At 37.7% G+C, this 23,898-nt stretch overlaps 1 protein-coding gene across 2 annotated transcripts in view; it reads right to left on the bottom strand.

The window, feature by feature from the left end:
* Nucleotides 1-238: 238 nt before the first annotated feature.
* The window catches only part of SEH1L (SEH1 like nucleoporin), a 29,130-nt gene continuing 5,470 nt past the window's right edge, over nucleotides 239-23,898 (bottom strand). Inside the window, exons 3-9 of one of the 2 annotated variants that reach the window (XM_011229454.3) lie at nucleotides 21,691-21,837; nucleotides 15,400-15,611; nucleotides 11,514-11,612; nucleotides 6,224-6,364; nucleotides 5,120-5,277; nucleotides 3,572-3,722; nucleotides 239-909 (exon numbers count right to left, since the gene is read on the bottom strand). In XM_011229454.3, coding sequence (XP_011227756.1) covers nucleotides 720-909; nucleotides 3,572-3,722; nucleotides 5,120-5,277; nucleotides 6,224-6,364; nucleotides 11,514-11,612; nucleotides 15,400-15,611; nucleotides 21,691-21,837 — 1,098 coding nt within the window. In that variant the 3' untranslated portion in view covers nucleotides 239-719. Of the gene's footprint in view, nucleotides 910-1,791; nucleotides 2,532-3,571; nucleotides 3,723-5,119; nucleotides 5,278-6,223; nucleotides 6,365-11,513; nucleotides 11,613-15,399; nucleotides 15,612-21,690; nucleotides 21,838-23,898 lie in introns of those variants that run through there. The other variant, XM_011229455.3, reaches the window with a different exon arrangement.

Below are 23,898 nucleotides of genomic sequence, written 5' to 3' on the forward strand. Positions count from 1 at the left end.
CAAAAAAACCCTATGTATAAGTGGACCAGTGCTGTTCAAACCCATGTTGTTCAGGGGCCAGCTGTACATTCTGTTTTCAGAAGGCAAGAGATTCATAATTTTTAGAATATATTTTATTAAATAATCTACTTGGAGAATAATTACAAAAGCTTTAAACAGTAATTCCAAGTAGTAAAAGGCAATTTCCTTAACCACAAAAAAAAAAAAAAAAAAAAAAAAAAGACCAAACAGTCCATTATTATGTTTTGCTGCTTTATACACAGGAATGATTTATTTTACAAACTAGTTGGTTGCAACATCAGCCTGTAAAATGTAAAACATTTCTTAATATGTCTCAAAGGCAAAGCGAATTTTATGATAATCCTTTCACATCAACCAGAATGACAAACCATAAGAAAATTAACACCATTACGGTTCAACATAAAACTTCTAGAATAGGCACTCTGAAATTGAAATCAGCTGCTGTAACTCACAGTTCGTGTTACTTGTGCTCATCTCATTCCATCAAAGGTTATCACCCAGTGAGGCAAATGTCCCTTTGATGCAGAAGCACAAACACACTTAGGTTCCAAACACTGTGTTCTGCTTTGTAATACATGCAAGACAGACCCTGAATTAGAAAAATCTTCTAAAAGAAAATGAAGAAAAACAAAAAGCAGCCAGGAATGAAAGCATTTTACAAGCACTTGAATAAGGCCCTTCAGTGTTAAATCTGTGTTTTAAACCCCTTCATTCTCAGGTAAGGGATTAAGAGGCCGAGAGAGAGATCGTCTGCGAGGGTGAGGATACTGGCGGCTGGCAGTGTCAGCATCGCAAGATTGCTCTATCAGAGGAGGAGGAGGAAGGAGCTGGGCATAACTGGACCATCTCGATCCAGCCCGTGGGGAATCCAGAGGGGGAAAGAAATACCTGAAACAATGAAGACAGGAACAAAACACCAAAACAAAACAAAAACAGAAAAAAAAAAAAAAAAAAAGAAAAAACAGAAGAAAAAGAGAAAAGTAGTAAATACAAAGAGAACCAAAGAGGAGAAAACACATGCTGAAAAAAAAAAGCCTTAGTATATTCATGCCAAAACTAACAGAACATAATCGCAAAAATCAAGACCCTTTACTCAAATCAAGCTTGCTTAAGTATAGAAACTTGAAAGAAAGAAATACAATCTGTTAAACTTAAAATGTTAAAAAAAATTATCAGTATGAATGTTACAAAAAAAGACATTTTATAATTTAAAACATTTTCTAATCTTTCAGAAACATATTTGATGCTATCCTGTAAATTTACAAATCTAATAAGCTTTTTCTTTATTTTAAGCAATGCTTCATTTGTAGCAGCAGCAGGCACACATTTTTTAGTGCATACATGACACTGAGAACCAATCCGAATATACTTTCATATAGTATGGCCAGCTATTGCAATATACTTCTGAAGAAATACAATCTTTGAAAATACTTAGGTGCTTTTCTGCAAAAACCCTAAATAGTACAAAATTTTGTTAAGTAAAAGAGCTCAAAGAATATGTCCTGTTGTTATTCTTCTGCCACTTTATAACTTACCCGTAATACTTAAGCATTTTAGCAGACTTACAGCTTTATCATCAAGGTCAAAGTTCTAGAGAATATGAACTAAATGAAGCAGCCAACTAAATTAAATTCCTGAGACTTGGAATGTGGAGGTTAACGTGCATGCACAATTTTAGCAAATTTTTAACTGCTCCTCTTACAGGTTTCCAAATTTTGAAGAAAAACTTAAGCCATGGAATCATACCATAAAAAAATATACAAGCACATATTAGAAACATTTAGCTCTTTAGTGAATATGAATTGAAAATTTACAAAGATGTCTTCATTTTACTACCAAAGTATAAAATGAAGCAATACCAAATGTTTAATTTGGCCACAAACTGTACAGTCAAATCACTTTCATTTACTACTACTTCTCTCACTCCTTTACTAATATTTTTTAAATATTACAAAGAAATGACAGAGTTGTACTAAATAATATCATGTATAAACCAATTCTACAAAAGGTAAACAAATTAGCACTCAAAACAATCTTTATGAAAAATATTTATTCAACCTTCAAATTAAAATTATAAAAATTCATCATTTAGCTTACTGTTTTAGAAAACAAAAGAAACAAGCCTATATTTTCCAAATGGAAAAAGTGGTATTTTCCCTCCTCCCAACTACTTATAAGGATAGTAATAATCCTTTTAATTTTAAAACCCATGTTAGTTTCAGGAACATTTCAAAAAATTGTTTTGGTGACAATGTCTCAACAAAAAGCCTCTCCATTTAAAAGCTTCAAATAGTGTCAATAAACTGGCTAGTACAAAAAAAATGATATACATTGGATTTTTAAAGGCCTTTTGGATTGCGTTTAGTAGTAAGCAGGCTGCTGGTGTATCTTGGGAGAGGTCAAACGGCGCTGGGGAAGGGGAAAAGGAGCTCGCTTTCCATTCCTGTGTGCATGCAACAAGCAGCAAAACAGCAAAGTTACTCCAGTTAGCTGGTACTCAGCTGTGCTTTCTGTTAAAGGACATAATACAAATGGAGAAGGGAAAATGCATCACAGATCTAACACACACGGTTATTGGCACAATAAGAATACAGATCAAAACTTCAAAGCTCTTTACAATATACACAGTACAGACAGCAACCAAAAACCAGAATTTTTTTTTAAATTAACAGTAGTATCCTTTGTTTCGTGAAATCGTCTTTATAATCTGATATCTTCTGTGGTAACTTGAAATTATTCTCATGCAAATACTTAACCCTCAAAATCAAACAGCAGGACTTTTTTATATAAAAATATAACAATATAAAAATAGTTGAAATTTTAGATAGAATTCTGTTATTTAAGATGACAACAGGATAACCACAGGACAATTTGTTAAGGCTGTGCTTTGAAGTTTCCTGAATTGTATTCCAAATTACTCACAAAGGCATATTAAAATAAGTTTAAATTCACATATTTTAAATTTGAATATAAAAACAAAGGATGACTCTTGAGATCACATCAAACACTGTTTATTAAGATAAACAAGAATCTAAAATATGTTAAAAATTCTAAAAATCAAGAAATCAGAAGTAACATTTCCTCTTAAAGTCTCCATTGAAGTTTTAAACACACACACAAAACACATCTAACTCACTCTCTTCTATGAAGCCTTAGTTAACGCAGTTTATTTAAAATTTCAGCTTGACCTGATTCAAAGGCTGCACTACTACCACTAACATGCTGATGCTCATCTAGGACTAAAATCTTGAGCATTATCCCAGATTTCCTCTTCACCGCACTTGAGAAGCAAAGTAAAACCTTAAAGTTATAAACATTTCTGACAGACCACTAAATTTCAGAATATAATTTAGTTTAAGGGCTTAACAATCTACCTGTAAATATGACCATGCAAGCTAAGTACAGAGCTGACAAAGTGAATTTTTTTCTACTATATAATTATGTATGAATTTCTTCAATCTTAAAACTCATGAAATCACACACCTTTAGTACGGCTACCAGAATTATTTAAAAAGGAGATAATTTCTAGTTTTCCCACAAAACAGCCTACCTGCCAGAAGAGGATCCATTTAAAGAATTTTGAAGATTTGGGATATTTGAACCTAGGGAAGGATTTGAGTTTCCCTGCTGAGAATTCCCATTGACAGGGCTCCCATTACCTTTCAAAATACCAGTACACTTCCAATTGTCCATATAATTAGCTGAAAAGAAAATGGTTAAATACATTAACATGACTAATAGCTATGCTCAAGGGCACAAATTTATGGTCAAGTCCTTTAACTACAATGAAAAGAACAAGGAGACTACTACATTTCTCTCAAGATGTATGCTACAGACATATTTAAAACGAAATACATGTATCTCAATTTTAACAATTATTTTGTAAAGTTTTACAAGAATTTAAAAAACATAAAATTTTTACCATTCCCCTTTCCTACAAGATAAATATTAACAAAGACAATTCTCTACCACATTAACATTAATATCAAAATAAATTCTTCATCTTCATAATGAATTTCAATTACATGTATATAAAAGATAATGGAGTTGTCTTCTTAGTTATGCAAGCATAGGTCACGTGGGTACCTAATGTCCTCAGAGATGGACCTTATATATACATGTCCTCACATGTATATATAAGATAATGGAGTTGTCTTCTTAGTTATGCAAGTATAGGTCACGTGGGTACCTAATGTCCTCACTCCTTTGGGGTCTGAGTGGCTTACCCAACATGGCCTAATTCTGGAGACACTGGGCCCAGGAAACTGAAGTTAGGGAGCCTGCTGGGGTAGAACTGGGTGGCCCTGACTAAAGCCCAGAGGCATGAAAAGGAAGCAAAGCCCTTGATATCAAATGACACTGAGGAAATTGAAGTGTGGGGTGGTTCTATCACAGCCTAAAACTGACCATGGGAGACTCAGCCAAACTGCATTTTGAGAAACAGTAACTGCTCAGGGTACACAAACTAAGGTGTAAGTTTGGGTCCTACATGTGGGATGCCATCAACTAGAGCGGTACAAGGACCAAGGATACCCCCACCCAGTGGATAATGTCCACAGATAAACACAGACCATGAGGAAGCAACCACAGTCAGCATCGAGTTACTAGACTGAATTCTCAAGTCAGCATGCCGCTTACAAGAAGCTTTCAGAATCAGTGGCCAGAAGATTCAACTTCTGAGAGTTGCAGAGAGGAAGTGGGGAAGATACTGGATTTTCTTGTATTAAGGGCTGGTTGGCTAAAGCAATTATTTAATAAGAGCTGTCTGTAGTGCTATCCTGAGTTTGTACAGTAGTCATACAGGTTACATATAGCAAACAGTATCTTTTGGAGATATTGCACATTCTGTTACAATTACTTTTACTTTTAAAAGTTGCTTTGCTCCACATGGAAACTTTAAAAACAATTCAATCAGTCATAACTGCCATGAATTAGATAAACTGATGGAAGTTCAAAATAACACACATTAATGTTAAGACATTAATTTAAAAGTAACTGTAGAAAGGTAGTTTTTTCCAAAATATTTCTGAATTTACAATTCTGAATGAAAATTCTGATGTAGCAACACAGAGCAACAATTCCTTCATTAAAATCTTACCTTTCCACAATCTTACACAGCCATCATCTCCCGAAGATGCTAGCACTGTTCCTGTTATATTCCAACTCACTCGCCAGACCTGGGAATTATGATTATCAAACTGAGCCACTATATGGATTTCAAATTTTGTTGGTCCACCAGAGGAAGTAAGTTCTTTCCTATTAATAAAAAAATTTTCCTGAGAATGCTGATTAAAGATTTTATACACACACACACACACACACAGTTTTAATTTAAAAAATACAAATGGTCTCACATACTTACCATATTATTTTATAAAAATGTGCATATCCACAACCACCACCTTCCCTCCCACAGGCTCCCCAGCCCTGACCTTAACTCATTGAGAGCTGGGCCATGTCACCTTCATTTGATTCCCCAGCACCTGGCATGATCCTACCACATAAAAATTATTCAGTGATTATTTCGTGGAAGGAACAACAGGGTCCAACTCTTGATTTCAGCTCAGGTCATGATCTCAGGGTTTTAAGATCGCCCCGTGTCTATTCTGAGCTGGTTGTGGAGCCTGCTTAAGATTTTCTCTCTCCCTCTCCCTCTGCCCCTCCAGGCCCCACCCACCCACACTATCTCTTAAAAAAGAAAAAAAAAGAGAAAGAAAAAGAAAGAGAAACAGAAGAGGATTGTATTTCCTCAAACAATATTGAGAAATAAAATACGTAACAATTTTAAAAGGAAAGCAGCAGGAAGGGAAGAATAGAAGGGAGAAAGGAAGGAAAAAAGGAAAAGAACGGAAACTCACAATTACAAAGTTAAAGCATGAATAGGTTACTCACAAGAATATCTCAGTGCTAATTTAACTGTTCCTAAGTAAACTGCCACCTCTCATTTGTTCAAACATTTAGAGTACCAATTATATTTAGAGGACCCAATTCATTGTATCAAACTAAAGAAAATGCAATTAAGAAAACATAAATCTCCTGTCTTTATTCAATTCCCCAACCCCAAAACTAATATATTCATAGATAAAATGTTCAATAAAGAATCCATTTTTCAGATCACAGTTGCCTCTTCACTCTTCTCCAAAAATGAGAACAATCATGAGTTAAAAGCATTTTTAAATTAGTAATTGCTTCAAAAACTCACCTCACAGGCTTTAATGTAAAAATTCTCACATCTTTGGTTGCTACGGCTAGAATATGGAAAGACCTTCCCAAGTTTGGAGCAAAGGCAATGTCATGTACAGGATCTGTGACTGTCATGAGGGTTTCAGCTTTTGCATATTTCCTAATGAAAAAACAATTTAATTAAAATTTTCAGAAATGAAAATTTTAAAAAATCCACATTGAGGTACCTCAATTTTTTTCATAATGCTCACAAGAAGCAGTGTTTACCTCTGCAGTATATAGTATGGCCAAGGCCTAACCCCCAGAAACTGAATGTGACCTAATTCAGAAAAAGGGTTTTTGCACATACAGTAAGGATTTCAGGATAAGATCATCCTGGATCATTCTCATAAAAGACAGAAAAGGAGAAACAGAGAAGAAGGCATGGGAAGACAGAGGGAGAGATTGGAATTACGCAGCCACATGCCAAGGACCTCCCGAAGCCACCAGAAGCATGAAGACAAGGAAGGACTGTGGAAGAAGCACGGCTCTGACCACACCTTCATTTCAGATTTCTGGCCCCCGGAACTGTGAGAATAAATTTCTGTGTTAAAACATTAGTTTGTAGTAATTTGTTATGGCAACCCTGGTAAACTAATAAAGCCCCCAGGTTTCTTTCTTTGATTTTATAAGTTTAGCGTAGAACAGTTTAATAAAACTTTAATTAGAATGAGATCCTGATTTATCAGCCATTAATATCTCATTTCAAGAAAAGGGTAATTGAATTTCCTAAGTACTTGAGTATAAACTGAAAAACGAAGCTGGTACAACAGGAGGAATGGAATTTTTTTTGTGGGGATAAAGGAAGCTATACCAAAGTCTATTTCATCCCTACAATTGTATTTCTCTATCTGCAAATAGAGAAGAAAACAATGAAGGAGACAACAGATAAGAGTCTCCTATTATGTCTTTCTACGTCATCCACTGAGTATCAGGGACAGAAGTGAAGCACATAACCCTGTGTGTAAGAGAGGGAGTTAGAGAGAGGTACCTACCTTACCCTCCTCTGAAATACTGGTGTTCCCAACATTCCATGTTTGGCGTTCTTTTCACCCCAACATTTTTCTCAAATGTCTCCAAGCTAGAACATGTCGCAATGTTCTCTCCTGACCTCTTCTCACCCTATATGACCACCCCGAGTAATCTAATCTGTAGCCTTGCTGCTTCTCCTCTGTGGTCCTGACCCGTGTTTGATCTTAGACAAATCATTTTACTTTGTTGATCTGTTTCTTCATTTGTAAAATGGTGCTAATATAAAAGTTACCTACTCTACTCCTAAGGTGATTATCAGTGAATTTCATAAACTATGTGAAAATGCCTTATAACCTACATAAAGGCAGGCCGTTTGTATCACTATGAAGACCACATCTTTCTTATATTTTCATTAACCAATAGAAATAAAAATATTCAATACTGGTTAATTTGACAAATGGCTCCTGTGTACTAAATGGTGCTACTTACAGGAAAATCAAGTAGGTACTCATCACTGGATGCTTCGTAGTCCACTATCACATACCCTCTGTGTCATGTAACATGTTCACTCTACCTAAGAACCTTCGAACAACTCTTACTTCAAAGAACCAGGCCAAAAAAGAATACAAAAATGACTGAACTTAAAAAAAGGTCTGATAACTTCCAAAGTCAATCCCAAACATACTCATGCGCAGACACCACTACCTACCCAATGCCGCTTCCTGGCCGTATGTAGAAAATACCAGGCACTTGCTATTTGACTCCCTTGCAGCTTAAGCATGGTAAGTGACCCAACTTTGGCCAGTGGGACCCAATGAAAAAGCCTGTAAGATGCTTCCCCAACATTTTCTCCCTCCCTAATATAAAGAGACATGAAAGCAAATGCTCTTCTCGTATCTGGATGCAAAACCTAGATATGCTCTTGTGATCTAAGAGGGGGCTGTTACCAACACACTAAGTATGACAGCAAAAAAAAAGAAAAGGAAAATACCAAGACCTTAGATGTCATCACTACACCAAGTGAGCCACTTAACTAACCCCAAAACTGCTCTGGTGCCAGGCTCCTTGTTATAGGAAATATTACAGGGAATCCAGCTCCAAATCTACATTTATTCTGCTAGCTAAGAGACTCCTTTGGATTATCTTTATCACTGAATTCTTTTAAGTTTTAGGTACTTTCTATCTGCCCTGTATTTTCTTTCAGAACTCCAAGTTCTTTATCCCTTTACTCAAATATTATTTATGAAGTACTTTTAAGATTTTATTTATTTATTTATTTGATAGCACAAGCAGGTGGAGTAGCAGGCAGAGGGAGAGGGAGAAGCAGGCTCCCCGCTGAGCAGGGAGCCCGATGTGGGGCTCAATCCCAGCATCCTGGGATCATGACCTGAGCCAGAGGCAGATGCTTAACTAACTGAGCCACGCAGGTGTCCCTATGAAGTACTTTTCATTCTCCTATGTTTTAGAAATGGTCCACCTTTTAAATTTTAGACTTATGCCTCCAAACTCATTCTGTTCAGCTGAGTTGAAAGGAATTACTTTAACAGTATTAACTCTTCATGAAGCCTCTTTAAAATATGCTATTAGAGGCACCTGGGTGGCTCAGCCCGTTAAGCCTCCAACTCTTGGTTTTGGTTTAGGTCACGATCTCAGTGTCATTGGATCGAGGCCTGCATCACGCTCTGTGCTCAGCGGGGAGTATGCTTGAGATTCTCTCCCTTCGCCCCTCCCCTACTCATGCACGTGCACACTCTCTCTCAAATAAATAAATCTTTTTTTTAAAAAAATATTTATATGGGGCGCCTGGGTGGTTCAGTCGTTAAGCGTCTGCCTTCGGCTCAGGGTGTGATCCCAGCGTTCTGGGATCGAGCCCCGCATCAGGCTCCTCTGCTGGGAGCCTGCTTCTTCCTCTCCCACTCCCCCTGCTTGTGTTCCTTCTCTCACTGGCTATCTCTCTGTCAAATAAATAAAATAAAATCTTTAAAAAAATAAAAAATAAAAATAAAAAATGTTTATAGGGCACCTCAGTGGCTCAATCGGTTAAGTGTCTGCCTTCAGCTCAGCTCATGATCCCAGGGTCCTAGAATCAAGTCCCGCATTGGGCTCCCTGCTCCACGGGGAGCCTACTTCTCCCTCTGCCTCTCATTATTAAATAAATAAAATCTTAAAAAAATGTTTATTAAGGGGCGCCTGGGTGGCTCAGTCATTAAGCGTCGGCCTTCGGCTCAGGGCGTGATCCCAGCATTCTGGGATCAAGCCCCACATCAGGCTCCTCCGCTGGGAGCCTGCATCTTCCTCTCCCACTCCCCCTGTGTTCCCTCTCTCACTGGCTGTGCCTCTATCAAATAAATAAATAAAGTCTTAAAAAATATGTTTATTAAAAAAATGTGCTATTAATGTTGTTCATAGCTTTAATAGCTTAAAAGGTTACAAAAGCCTCAAAGTTCTAGAGGAAGGTTCCTATAATCTAGAACTATGCTGGCCAATACTGCAGCCACTAGCCACATGTGCCTATTTAAATTTAAATTTATAAAAATGAACAAATGCAGTTCTTCAGCTGTAGCAGCCGCACTGAGCTTCCACAGCTCCATGTGGCTGGTGGCCACTACCTTAACTGGCACAGGCACAGGACATTTCCATCAGCATGGCAAGTTCTACTGGACAACACTGCGTAGTCTTCAGAGACTCTCTGAAGAAATCAAGAATCTGGGAAGTTAGAGGGCTGGTATAAGAACCCCTCAAAAACCCTACTATCATCCTGAATTGCAGAGCCCAAAGGAATTAAAATACAGTGGTCCCCCCTTAGCCAGTCTTGCTTCCCACGGTTTGTTACCCAGGATGAAACTGCCATCCAGAGGATGAGCCTCCTGACGTCATTAGATGTTCAGCCCAACACTATGTCACATGCCTACATCATTCCCCTCGCTCCATCTCATCACGTAGGCATTTTATCATCACACAGCATCACAGGAAGAAGGATGAGTCCAACACAGTAAGATATTTTGAGAGAGAGAGCGCATCATATAACTTTTATTTATAGTGTATTATTTCAATTCTTCTACGTTATTATTAGCTACTATTGTTAATCTCATACTCTGCCTAACTTCTAACTTTATATGTATGTATATATAGAAAACAATACAGTATATAGTTTGGTACTATTTTAGGTTTCAGGCAGTCACTGGGGGTCTTGAAACATATTCCCTACAGATAAGGGGGACGACTATAGTTCTTCTCTTCTGCTTCTGGCCCTGCCCAATATCTGACTCCTAGACCCAAGATTGTTGTCTAGCACATGTGAAGCCCACCTGATTAACTGATGGGTGTTCCTTTCTCCTTTAAGACTCTGAGTGCACCTCTTTACAGCTCTCAGAAGTGTTGCAGGTATCTCAACATGACCCAACATAAATTTTCCATCACGTGCTGCTACACTCTACCCAAATCTGTCTTGTTTCCAGGAGTCCTTATTTCAAGAAATTACATACCATCTATTGAACTATTAAGCCAGAACCTTGAAGATCATCTCAATAGCTTACCCCCCATTCTTCACCTTCTACATCCAGTCATCAGATCCTATTGATACCATTTCTTAAATTATTCTCCAATTGCCCACGTCTCTCCATCCCCACTGTCACTACTCTATCCCAAAGCCAGTATAATCTCCCACCTGGACTGCTGCCCTTGAAAATACTTTCCATAATTACAAAGAGTTAAAGTACCATCCAAGCCTATCATTCCCCAAGTTAAAAACCTTTCAATGGCTTCACATTATCCATTAAATAAAACCTAAACATGGAACACTAGGTCTTACAGATCTAAGCCTTGTTTATTTCTCACCAGACTCCTTCTTGCCTATTACGTTTCAGCTACAATAAAAATATATTGGTTCTCTCTTGTTCACGTACCTTATCATATGTAGTTTTCTCCATTTGGAAAGTTTCGCCCTCTTTGGCTAACCTTTACTCATCCTATAAGTCTCGTCTGGAGTGAACCTTCCTGGCGCTCTCGCCCCAGGTACAGTAAGCCCTTAACATCCTGATCCTCCCAGTTTATAAAATTCATCACCACTTTTTACTATTTTTGTTTGTTTTCCCAGTGAGATGGTACATACTGGAGAATCAGTCACCTTCTCCTCTACACTATTTAATTTTATATTATCAGAGCCTAGCACAGAACCTGGCACAGCACAAATTGGTAAATACGTAATGAATCATGCATAATTCAATGAATGAAGAAAGAAATAACATTTTAAAAAATTAAATGCAATTTAGAACAATTAAAACCAAAGCAGTACTAACCTGGTATTTTCACTATATTCAAAAATCTGAACCTTGGCCATTGCATTTGGACTACTGTCATCACTTCCTACAGCTATCATGGGGGAATGAGCACGAGAGCTAGAAATGAAGAGTAAAAACTATTTTACATAATTATCAAATTAGAGTAAAAAACTATTTTACATAATTATCAAGTTAATATACATCTAATTCAGAGAATTAGAAAAACCTGGCATCAAGCAGCTCTACAACCCACAAATAAGCATGCCACTACCATGACTAGATCCCTGCCATACCATCTGACACAGCCACATCTTGGGAGGGTGTGTCCTTGAGAATCCTCAACATGGGGACAAATGATACCATCCTTTTGCTAATAGACAGTAATTTTTTTTTTAAAGATTTTATTTATTTATTTGAGAGAGAGAGAGACACCAGCGAGAGAGGGAACACAAGCAGGGGAATGGGAGAAGAAGAAGCAGGCTCCCAGTGGAGGAGCCTGATGCGGGACCTGATCCCAGGACCCTGGGATCACGCCCTGAGCCGAAGGCAGACGCTTAACGACTGAATCACTTAGGCGCCCCAACAGACAGTAAATCTTGGGGCGCCTGGTAACTCAGTCAGTTAAGCAATCGACTCATGATTTTGGCTCAGGTCATGAGATCAAGCCCCATGTCAGGCTCTGCACTCACCGCAGAATCTGCCTGAGATTCTCTCTCCTTCTCCCTCTGTCCCTCCCCCTGCTCATGCACAATCTCTCTTGCGCTCTCTCTCTCTCTAAAACAAATAAATAAAAAATCTTAAAAAAAAAGCTCTTTTCCCAAAAGGTTTCAAGCATTCAGATTTTAAAAAAAAGGACAACCAAGAGGTCTTAGAATTTTTCTTCCTGAAAGATTTGGTCATTAACTATGGAATGAGAAGTAATCCTATGGTGCCCAATTCATGGCAAAAGGATTTTAAGTGCTTTATACAAAGAGAAGAAACTCTGAGAGAAGAAAAGTAGAAAAAGATCACCCCTCAAGAAGGCATGCTCCCACATGTCATTCTCTTCTCTAGATTCATTTGTGGTCAACTTCATTTTTAAAAAGGCAAAAGATAATAAGAGAATGAACTCTACTGAAATGAACTCTAGGTTAAATAATTCTTTTTATTTCTATGCCTAATTACCTCAATATTGATTTCCTTTGCCTCCCTCATCCAGATTAAGTAGTAACCCTATGAACATGACTCCTTGTTTAACCTCTGACCTTGACACTGTCACCTGCCAACCTCATAAAGCTAAAAACAGAATGTGGTAATTAAAAAAAAAAGGTTTAGTTCTTTATTACTAAAGCTTTACTAGCACTCTAAAGCTGGCAGAGAGAGGGACAAGAGGAACAAAATACATTAAGGTGCTCCATCACCAAAGTCAAGTCCTCCTGCAATTCAGGGGCACCCCAGGCTGCCAATTCCCTTGGTTCCCTTGGTTTACACTCCCTACAAGGAAATTCTGCCAACACACTCTACCTACTCAGCTGAAACTCATCCAAGCCCCAGGTAAGAGAGTGAGCTACTAAGAAAACAGAGCACCTAACAGGAGAAAAATACCAATACCGGTTACTAGCCATAAATACTACTCTTTTGCTCATAACCACAAAAAGATAAGCAAAGACTAACAACATACAAGGAAAGCAAGATGCATGAAAGTAAAGACCAAGGTATACAAACGGATCTCTGAGAAAGTAGATACAGCCAACCCTCATCATTTGCAGGTTATTTGTAAACTGGCCTGCTTACTAAAATTTGTTTGTAACCCCCAAAATCCAATACTTGGAGCTTTCACGGTCACTTATGAACATGCCTGGAGCAGCTCTGCAAAAAAATGAGTCATCTGACCCATGTGTTCCATGCTGAGGTCAAACGAGGTGAGGTTCTGCCTTCTTATTCCAGCTCTCACACTGAAAACAAGTGTTGCACTCTATTTACCACCACACTTTTTGCATTTTTGTGCTATGTGTTGACTATTTCACTGTCTAAAATGATCCCCAAGCATGGTACTGAAGTGTAGTCTAGTGTCTCTAAGCTTAGCAAGAAGGCTATAATGTGCTTTATGGAGAAAATACTGTCTTAGATAAGCTTTGTTCAGGCATGAGTTTTAATCCTATTGGCGGAGCTCGATATTAATGAATCAGCAACATATGCTACATGAGGTATCTTTAAACACAAACACTCATAAAACAAGGTTAAGTATTTATCAGTTGACAAAAATGTGATCAAAGGCTCATGGGAAACCAATCCCATATCTCCGCAAGGAGTGAAATACTCAGTTGTCCCCTTGCCAGTTATAAGCAACATAACAAAATATTAGAAAATAGGTGAATGGGAGGTAGAAGCAAAGAAAGTTAATTTCCTTTTTTTTAAAAGAAAGAGGTGAGCCTATATCTAATCTAAAAATTGATAAATCACCAAGTAGAAAATGGATATATCGTTTGAAATTATGATAATTACCACAATAACTAAAAAACCATCAACATTCCCACAAATAAGATAATCTGGCTGGCTCAGTAGGTGGAGCATACAACTCTTGACCAGGGCTGTAAGTTCGAGCTCCACATTGGGTGTAGAGATTACTTAAATTATTAAAAAGAAAAAAAAGATATCTATCTAGTCATACCTTGAGAAATGGAAAACTGTAAATGTGCTAAATTCATCTTTCGTATAGTGAGTATGGGTACTATTTAAAGCTAACAGACAGAGAACTAGAGACATCAGTAAATCATTTATAAATATAATAGCAACTTGGATGCCTGCCTGGCTGGCTCAGTTAGGAGGGCATGCGACTCTTGATTTGGGGGCTGTGGGTTCAAGCTCTATGCTGGGTGTAAAGATTACTTAAAAATAAAATCCTTAAAAATAAATAAAGAAATAAGTAAAATAAAAATATAATAGTAACTAGCAGAATTAAAATCTAAAATCAGAACTATTAAGAGCATTTTTAACAGGTAGGGGAACTTTTTACCTTTCATTTTATAGTCTTCGAGATTACTTGAAATTTTTCCTTTTTTTTCTTTTCTTTTTTTTTAAGATTTTATTTATTTATTTGAGAGAGAACGAACACGAGACCACAGTGGGGGAGGGTGAACCACCCAGGTGCTCCTGAAATTTTTTGTCTACCATATGATTCATTATTCTTTAGATTTTGAAAAATAATTTAATAGAAAGCAACTATGAGGGGCACCTGGATGGCCCAGTCAGTTAAGTGTGCCTTCAGCTCAGGTCATGACTCCAGCTGGGGTCCTGGGATCGATCCCCACTTCAGGCTCCCTGCTCAGCAGGGAGTCTGCTTCTTCCTCTCTCTGCCCCTCCCACCCACTCGTGCTCTTCCCTCTAATAAATAAAATCTCAAAAAAAAAAAAAAAAGGCAACTATGATATAGTCAGAGTCACACTATACAGCAGTTAAAACATAAGGTAACACTATATATATATATATATATACTAATACACGGGAAAATACCCACAATGTATTTGTAAATGAAAAAGGCAAATTTCAAGTCAGGAGAATGTGTATCTATACATGTCTGTGTCCTGCATCTACCTTTACTTGATAGTATACGTGTGTGTTAGCATATATTTGTGTGTTTAAAAACACACTAAACATGTACTTGTATATACAAAAAGCCCAGAAAGTTGCACACCCAAATATTGACAATGGCTGGCTTCAACTATGGAATAAAAAGGGGACAAGAGACATGACAGGGTGAGGGTAGATTAAAGAGAATTTTTATTCTACATAACATATATTTTTAAAAATGATAAACATGACTAAGAAAAATATTTTAAGGAAATTAAACTATCAAATGCTTAGCTTAAAAATTACTAACTTGTTTTACTAGGATTATAGTATCAGATTTTCTGTGTAAGCTTACCTTGAAGGGTTCCAAGAAATACAACTACAGCTTAGCTTACATGAAATCTCATGCTGCAGAGACCACTGGCTGAGATTCATAACATCTGGCGCCTCATATATTCTTACTATACCATCTGCTGAACAGGTTGCTAACATAAGACCCATATGCTTAGGAGCAAATTTCACATCAGTAACGGATGTTCTGCTATCCACTAGAGTCGTCCTCTTAACCTGAAAAAAAAAATTACATACAAAAAGAAAGGATGTAGAGTGGAAAGAACATCGGCTCTAAAATCACACTGCCATTTTACTAGGTATATAACCTTGAATACGTTATTTAAAAACCACATGGGGGCGCCCGGGTGGCTCAGTCATTAAGCGTCTGCCTTCGGCTCAGGGTATGATCCCAGCGTTCTGGGATCGAGCCCCACATCGGGCTCCTCTGCTGGAAGCCTGCTTCTTCCTCTCCCACTCCCCCTGCTTATGTTCCCTCTAGCACTGGCTCTCTGTCAAATAAATAAATAAAATCTTTAAAAACAAAACAAACAAAAAAAACATGTGGGTCTCAATTTCCTCCACAAACAGTTGGCAACCCATAATAAATTCGTGATCTATAATTAATTATTCCCTTTAAGGTAGAATAAAGTCTGCCTTAGAAAATTTAACCTTATTAAGAGTAAGGACTCTCCCTTAAGCAGACCAGTCACTAAACTAGAAAGTGTCTGAATTTTAATATAGGTAGTTTTGTCTCGCAAAGTATGCTGCAAGGCGCAAATTAAATGAATTAAGATTCTTTAACAGTAAAATGGAAAGCATGCAACTTCTTCCTTCAAACATAAATGCCAGTTAGCCCTACTTGGATCACTACCATCCACTCTAAGAGAAGGCGTTTTAGAGACCAAGAGAATGGTACAAAGCTGGCATTGTGATAATTACAGAATGCCAGCAGAGCATGTTCAAGCTACTTTCTGGCATCTAGATTTACGACTGAAAATATCAACAAAATTCAGAAATCAGTACTTTACTGTCTATGGTTACTAAAATACATCTTAAGGAGTCTCAATATTAGAACATCACATAAACTCCAAAGACTGCACCCTTGCAAAGTTTTGTCTCTAAACACCACTGAATAATCAATACCAATACAACTGCTGAAATAGTAAATGTATTAATGACAATTGATTTAACTAAATACAAATAAATATACAGATGTTCCCTGCTTTTCAAAGGTTTATGTTACGCCACTTTGCTTTTACAAAGACCTACTTTAGTACCTTTTTCACTAACCAAAAGAAATCTGAAGAGGATATTTGCTTTTGCAACAAGAGAAAACAGCATTCACCATTTGTTCTGCAAGTCATTACAGAGGCAGCAAGCACCCTCATATATAAGAATGGCACCACCCAGCTCCTTCCCTGGGAACTACACGGCATCTCAGCATCAAGCCTCAATAGCTCTGAACTGCGTCTGCAAGCACCTGTGCTTTATCTTGATTTATACTGTACAAACATTAGCAAAGTGTGTCCTAAGGCATCAGAAAAGCCTCAAAGAGGTTATTTTTTGGTTCAGGAACACTCAAAAATTTTTCCATGAAAGTTAGTACTAACTGATTCTCTACTTTATGCCATTTAAGCCTTCAAAAGTTTCCCCAAGAATGCCCTACATTCATATACAGTGGGGGAAACCTTTATCTCTAAGTTCAAACAAAAATCCTTTCTATGCCACTACTCCTCACCCCAACCTACAGTATACTAACTGACCTATCACTGGCTGTTAGAGAACTCCCTCCAATTATATACATTCCCCTTCTCGTCTCCACTCAAGCAGCTGTTTGCCTTAGGGAGGCCCTAGGGAAAAGGCAATGAGATCAACCCCTCCCAACATCAAAAAAAAAAAAAATTGTAAGGGCACATGGCTGGCAACTCTAGTTCTAAGGGCTGTGAGTTAGAGCCCCACAATGGGTGTGGAGATTACTTAAATCATCAATCTTTAAAAAAAAAAAAAAACACACTGTAAAACTGTGAATAACATGCAAGCTACAAGACTAATTAAAAGAAAATGAAAATGGCATTAAGGAAAGACACATAGGCCAATGGCACAAAATTCATTCCAGAAATAAACCCTCTCACTATATATGGTCAACTGATTTTCAATGAGGATGCCAAGACCATTCAAAGGGGAAAGGGTGTGGTGTCTCTTCGAACTGGATGGGGGCCCCCTAAATGTGGGGCAATACAATTGGGTAGAAGCCTGAAAAATGGGCAATAAAAGGGTTCACCCCAGGCAAAACAAAGGAGACAGATATTTACCGAATACATGGCAAGGGAGTGGCAGGCAGGCAGCATAGAAACTGTCTGCTAGGAGGCATTGGTTGGGCCTGTATTTAAAGGAGGAAGATAAGGAGGTATGGAGACTTCTGGAATTTTCCCTTTTTTGGTAACGGTGCCAGGCTGTAAGTAGCCCATTGGTTAGCTCGGGCCTATGGATATTCTGAGATGGGTGGCCTTTATGGGCCTGTTTGTACCCAGCCTTGCTTTACATTCCATTGCTCAAGCCTGCTGCCTAAAAGCCACCTCTACAAAGAGCAGTCATTCCAATAAAAGATACTGGGGGAGGGTATGTGTAATGGTGAGCACCATGTATTGTGTAAGACTGATGAATCACAGCCTATAACCCTGAAACAAATAATATATTACATGTTAATAATAAATAGATACTGGGGAAACTGGATATTAACATACAAAAGAATGAAGTTGGAAGAGCCTGTCTGGCTCAGTTGGTAAAGCATGTGACTCTTGATCTCAGGGTCATGAGTCTGTGCACTGAGGGTAGAGATTACTTAAAGAAAAAAAAAAAATTGTTGTACACTTACCTTACACCAGACACAAAACTTAAGTAAAAATGAACAAAAGACCTAAATGTAAGAGCTAAAATTTTAGAGATGCCTGGGTGGCTCACTTGGTTAAATGTCTGCCTTCGGCTCAGGTCATAGTTCCGAAACAGGCTCCCTACTCAGCAGGGAGCCTGCTTCTCCCTCTGCCTGCCGCTCCCCCCACTTACGCACGCAAGCTCTCTCACTCTCTTGACAATAAAATCTTGAAGAAAAAAAAAGCTACAATTTTAATACTCTTAATATAAAACTTTGAGGAAAGTCTTTATGACATTGGATTTGGCCATGATTTCTTGAACATGACACCAAAAACACAGGAAACAAGAAAAAAAATAAACTGGACTTCATGAAAATTTTTAAATTTTGTGCATCAAAGGTCACTGTCAAGAGAGAGAAAAGGCAACTCACAGAATGGGAGAAAATATTTGCAAATCATATACCTGACAAGGCACTAATATCCAGAATATAAATAACTACATACAACTCAACAGCAAAAAACCAAACAACCCAATTTTAAAAATGGGCAAAGGATTTAAATAGATATTTCCCTAAAAAAGTAAAGGACTCTGGTACCAATTCCAATTCGGGGGGTGTCAGAGAAGGGATAACCCCCCAACAAATAATTCTCACATAGCAGCAGGCTGTCCAAGAATTCAACTCTACTCTGACACTATCTACCCAGAAATAGCATCAGATTCCACAGGTTAAGGGTTCCATCCTGTAAGACTTCCCACACTTCAGAAACCTGAACAGCTCTCAAACTGCAGACAGGCAGTCTGCTTATTAGTTAGCCATTTATTATAAAACAACGTAACTCAGAAATAGCCAGACGAAGAGATGCAAATTGTAAAGTAAGGGCAAAAGCATGAGAAGCTTCTATGCCCTCTAGGTCTACCACTCTCCCCACAACTCCACATGTTCACCAACCCAAAAACCCTCCGAACCCATGTACTCTGGGGTTTTTATTGAGACTTCATTACAGAGGCATGACCGATTAACACACTGGCCATCGGTGACTGATTCAACCTCCAACCCCTCTCCCCTCCCCAGAGGTCAGGGGGTGGGACTGAAAGTTCCAGCCATCTAATCACGTGGTTGGCCCCACTGGCAACCAGCCCCCATCCTTAGGCCCTTTTCAAAAATTACCTCATTAACATAACAAAAGATACTTTATCACTTTCAACCTTTCGAAAATTCCAAGGGTTCTGGGAGCTGTAAGTCAGGAACTGTGTTAGGAAGGCCAAATACATATGAAAAATGTATTTCTTATAATCAAAACATTGCAAAAAGATATATAAATGGCCAATTAGCACATAAAAAGATGCTCAACATCAAAAACCACTAGGGAAATGGAAAAAAAAAAAAAACCCTCCACAAAATTTCACACCTACTAAGATAGCTACAATGGAAAAACAAAAACCGCAAACATTGGCAAGGATGTGGAGAAACTGGAACGCTTGTGCATTGCCAGTGGGAATATAAAATGGTACAGCCATTCTGGAAAATAATTGAGCAGTTTCTCGAAAGTTAAACATAGAACTACCATATGAGCCAGCAATTCTACTCCCAGGTACATACTCGGAAGAATTGAACCCAGGATCTCAAACAGGTTCATAGTAGCAATGTCAGTTAGCTAGGATGCGATGGGGAAGTTACTCAAATAAGAAGGCTGAAAGAAAGAAAAAAAAAAGCTGAAAGCTATCAGCAAAGGGGAAGAAGGGAAGGGACAAAAGCAGGGAAGGAATATATTTTGTTTTGAAGAACCAACAGTTCCAACCAACGAGACCCCCAACTAGGTGTTTTCACCTGATAGTCCCTTAGGTGAGCCACTTTGAGCTGTACTGGAGCTGAGGACACCACAGAGGCCCCAAACCTTCAGCTCATTATATTAAGATCTTCTATGGGGGGAGTTTTCTGCCATTTTTTGAACACAGATGTACACACTAGCATGTTGACATGCTAGGCATGTGCAACTGAACCGAAGTATTTATGCAAGCTCCCTGTCCCTGCCCCCTATACACTCAATAAAAGCTTCCTGTACTAACCCCATGCAAGACAGTGCTTTGGCAACTATCCCCTCATCTCCTTACTTGTAACAAATAATAAAAAGTTTTTTGCTTTCAGCACTTTCTTGGGTCGTGTTCAATTTGATGCACCCCAAGTGGCAAATCCCTTGAGTTCAGTTACAGCATTATTTACAATAGCTAAAAGGTAGGAACAACCCAACGGTCTATCTACAAATAAATGGACAAACAAAATGTGGGATATACACACAATGGAATGTTATTCAGCCATAATAAGAATGAAACTGATATATGTGACAACATAGATGGAACCTGAAAAGATTCTGCTTCGTGAAATAAGCCAGACAGAGGACAAATACTTTATGAGTCCATCTGTATGAGGAACCTATAGCAGTCGAATTGATACAAAGTAGAACAGAGGTCACCAGGGGTTTGGAGAATGGTAGGAGGAGGTACTACTTAATGGTAAAGAGCTTATGTTGGGAATGATTAAGTTTTGATATGGATATTGGTGATGTATACTCAGCATTGTGAATGTAATTAATGCTACTGAACTATACACTTACAGTTAACGTGAAAAATACATATATTCTACAATTTATAAAACACAGCAGAAAAAAAGAGCAGTACTGATAACACAAAAGCATTAGTGTAGGAAGAAAGGTGGAGAGGACTGTTAGGAACAGAGAAGAAAACACTGTATTTATATCCTTAAAGACGCATAGAATATATCCAGAAGAATACAGAAAAAATTCATAATGGTGGTTGCCTCTAGGAAACGAACTGTGCGGCCAATGAGGAGGAAGTTGTCACTGTATACACTCATTTGTACCTTCTGCACTTTATACCTTGTACCTGATTATCTATTACAAGAAATAAAGAGGGGAAAAAAAGAAAACATTGGAATGGGTCTTAAAGGTAATGTAGTTCAATTCTCTCACTTTATAAGTAAGAAACTTGATCAGTACACACACTATACTCTTGTTAAAATTTGAACATCCAATCAGGGAAGAGCTAGAGTAAACAGCAGAAGCAGATAAGAAGAGTATACTTTATAAGAAAGCAAAGGTAACCACACAAGAGAAAAAACAATTTTTCAATGGATTTTTAGAGGGCACTCATTGTATGACAAAGCAAATACTACAGATTCATCATGAAAGTTATAATTAAACAATGCCACAAGTGCTCCTCTGTACCACTTCAGGCCCAAGACAAAATTAAATAAACAAGGAAGAGAAAAACATGGAAGAGAAAAAAATGGAACTGGTAAATATAGAGAGAAGTGGTAACATCTTATCGAGTACCTGAAGCATTCTTGGAAAGACTGACAAGGATGCTCAGGCACCCCTCTCCCCATTCTACCCTCCCAACCCCTGAAAACCAACAAATGTCTCACCCAATGACTCTGTCCTCGAAGTTTATCATTGGATTCTCCTACTATTTCTTCCCACACAGCAGCTGTTCGGTCAAAAGAACAAGAAGCCAAAACCTGTCCAAATTCAGGATGGGCCCATGTCACACGCCACACAGATCCACTATGTGTCTGAGGAATTAAAAAACAAAACAAAACAAAAACTGACTTTACTCATATTTCACACATATAAAATTTTACTTGAGGAAATAGAGCACAGATATTTTTACTTCAGTAAGATCAGAAAGCTAATTTCACATTTAAATAAATAAAAAGTTCTAGAAATTTTTAACTTTTATTTTATTTTATTTTTTAAATATTTTATTTATTTATTTGACAGAAAGAGAGACAGTAAGAGAGGGAACACAAGCAGGGGGAGTGGGAGAGGGAAAAGCAGGCTTCCCGCTGAGCAGGTAGCCAGATGCAGGGCTTAGTCCCATTGACCCTGGGATCATGACCTGAGCTGAACGCAGATGCTTAACAACTGAGCCACACGGGCACCCGAAATTTATAACTTTTAAAAGATATTCTCTATTTAGGATTATGGTGATTCTGGAGTCAAGTCTTTCTAACATTCTACTAATAAAGAAAAATCCAGATGGATAAAGTTGACCTCCTGCAGTGCTAACAGAGCCCTGCTTCAGAGTTTAGCCTAAGCAGGGTTTTAAAAAAAATATCTACCAGTCCACCATTTTTTTTACTTGCAAATTCTCTCTACAGCAGAGAATCTAATAAAATAAATAAGATTAATCAAAATTATTGGCTTCAAAAGCCTAACAGTACATAGAAACTGTAGCAATAAAACACTTATATGATTCCGATACCTGGCTAGACAGTGAACTATTCCAGGAAAAGAGGCAATGAGTGATCAAATTTAGAGAGGCCCAAATCCTTGTATTCTGAGAATATAATTTAAAGCTCAGTAGCATTACCTTTAATATTTGAAAAATGCCAAATTACTATTCTTCAATTCTTCATGTTGACCAAAAAACAAACAAAAAAAGGGGAACAGATAGGTCTTAAAGCATTTCACATCCATAAACTTTCATTTGTGCTTTCCAGTAAAGACACAGTATGACAACAAGCATCCACTAATGGCATCTAAACGTCCACCAAAAATGTTTATAAACTTTGTTTTACGCTTTTGTATATCTAACACTTTTACACTCAATAATCTCAGGATACTTTCGTAATTGTGTAATTTCTACATGGTAAATATGTCATCCAAAGGTATACTTTGCACCCTTATTTTTTATCCTTTGTTTTGTCCAGTCTTTTTGTTTCACTTTTAATTCTTATTTATACAGGCTATCAGGTAAAAAATGCACTAGAGCAGTGAGATTTTGTTAAATATTAGATTTCCAGTAAAGCACAATCTAACTAAGAAATAAAGATTACACAGGGATATTCATCAAAATAAAAAGGAAACAACTGTATTAGCTATCATCAGTTGAACAAAACAGGGTATATTTACTGGTATATTTATGTTTTACCGATATATTTATTTTTTTAAGAGGCTTTAAAAACCTACCAAAGTATTTATGAACTAAGTTGTTAAACTAAAAAAGCAAGAAGTAAGGGCTTCCTTTTGGAGTGTTATAGTTTTTGAACTGGATAGAGATGGTAGTTGTACCAACATTGTGAATGTAGTAAATGCCATTGAACTGTTTATAAAAGATCAAACTACTAATACATGCCTCAACATGAATGAACCACAAGGAAAAGGGAAAGTAGCCAGACATAAAAAACTACATATTGTAAAATTCCACTTACATGAAATGTCTAGAAAAAAGTAAAACTACAGAGACAGAAAACAGTTCAGTGGTTGCCTAGGGCTTGGGTGGGGATGGGGACTGACCCCAAACAGGCAGAAGGGAAATTTCAAGGTTGATGAAAGTGTTCTAAAACTAGACTGTGGTGACAGCTGCACAAGTGTATAAATTTACTAACATTTGTTGAACTATTCATTTAAAATTGATGACTCTTAATGGTATGTAAAATTCTGAGTAAAGCTGTTTTTAAAAAAAGAAACAGAACTTGCAAAAAATATCACAATTAAAAATATGCAGGGGCGCCTGGGTAGCTCAGTCAGTTAGCTGTCCAACTCCTGATCTCAGCTCAGGTCTTGATCTCAGTTTCGTGAGTTCAAGCCCCATGCTGGGCTCCACACTAGGTGTGGAGCCTACTTAAAAA

This window comes from Ailuropoda melanoleuca, chromosome 14 (genome assembly GCF_002007445.2).
Source record: "Ailuropoda melanoleuca isolate Jingjing chromosome 14, ASM200744v2, whole genome shotgun sequence".
Lineage (NCBI taxonomy): Eukaryota > Metazoa > Chordata > Mammalia > Carnivora > Ursidae > Ailuropoda > Ailuropoda melanoleuca.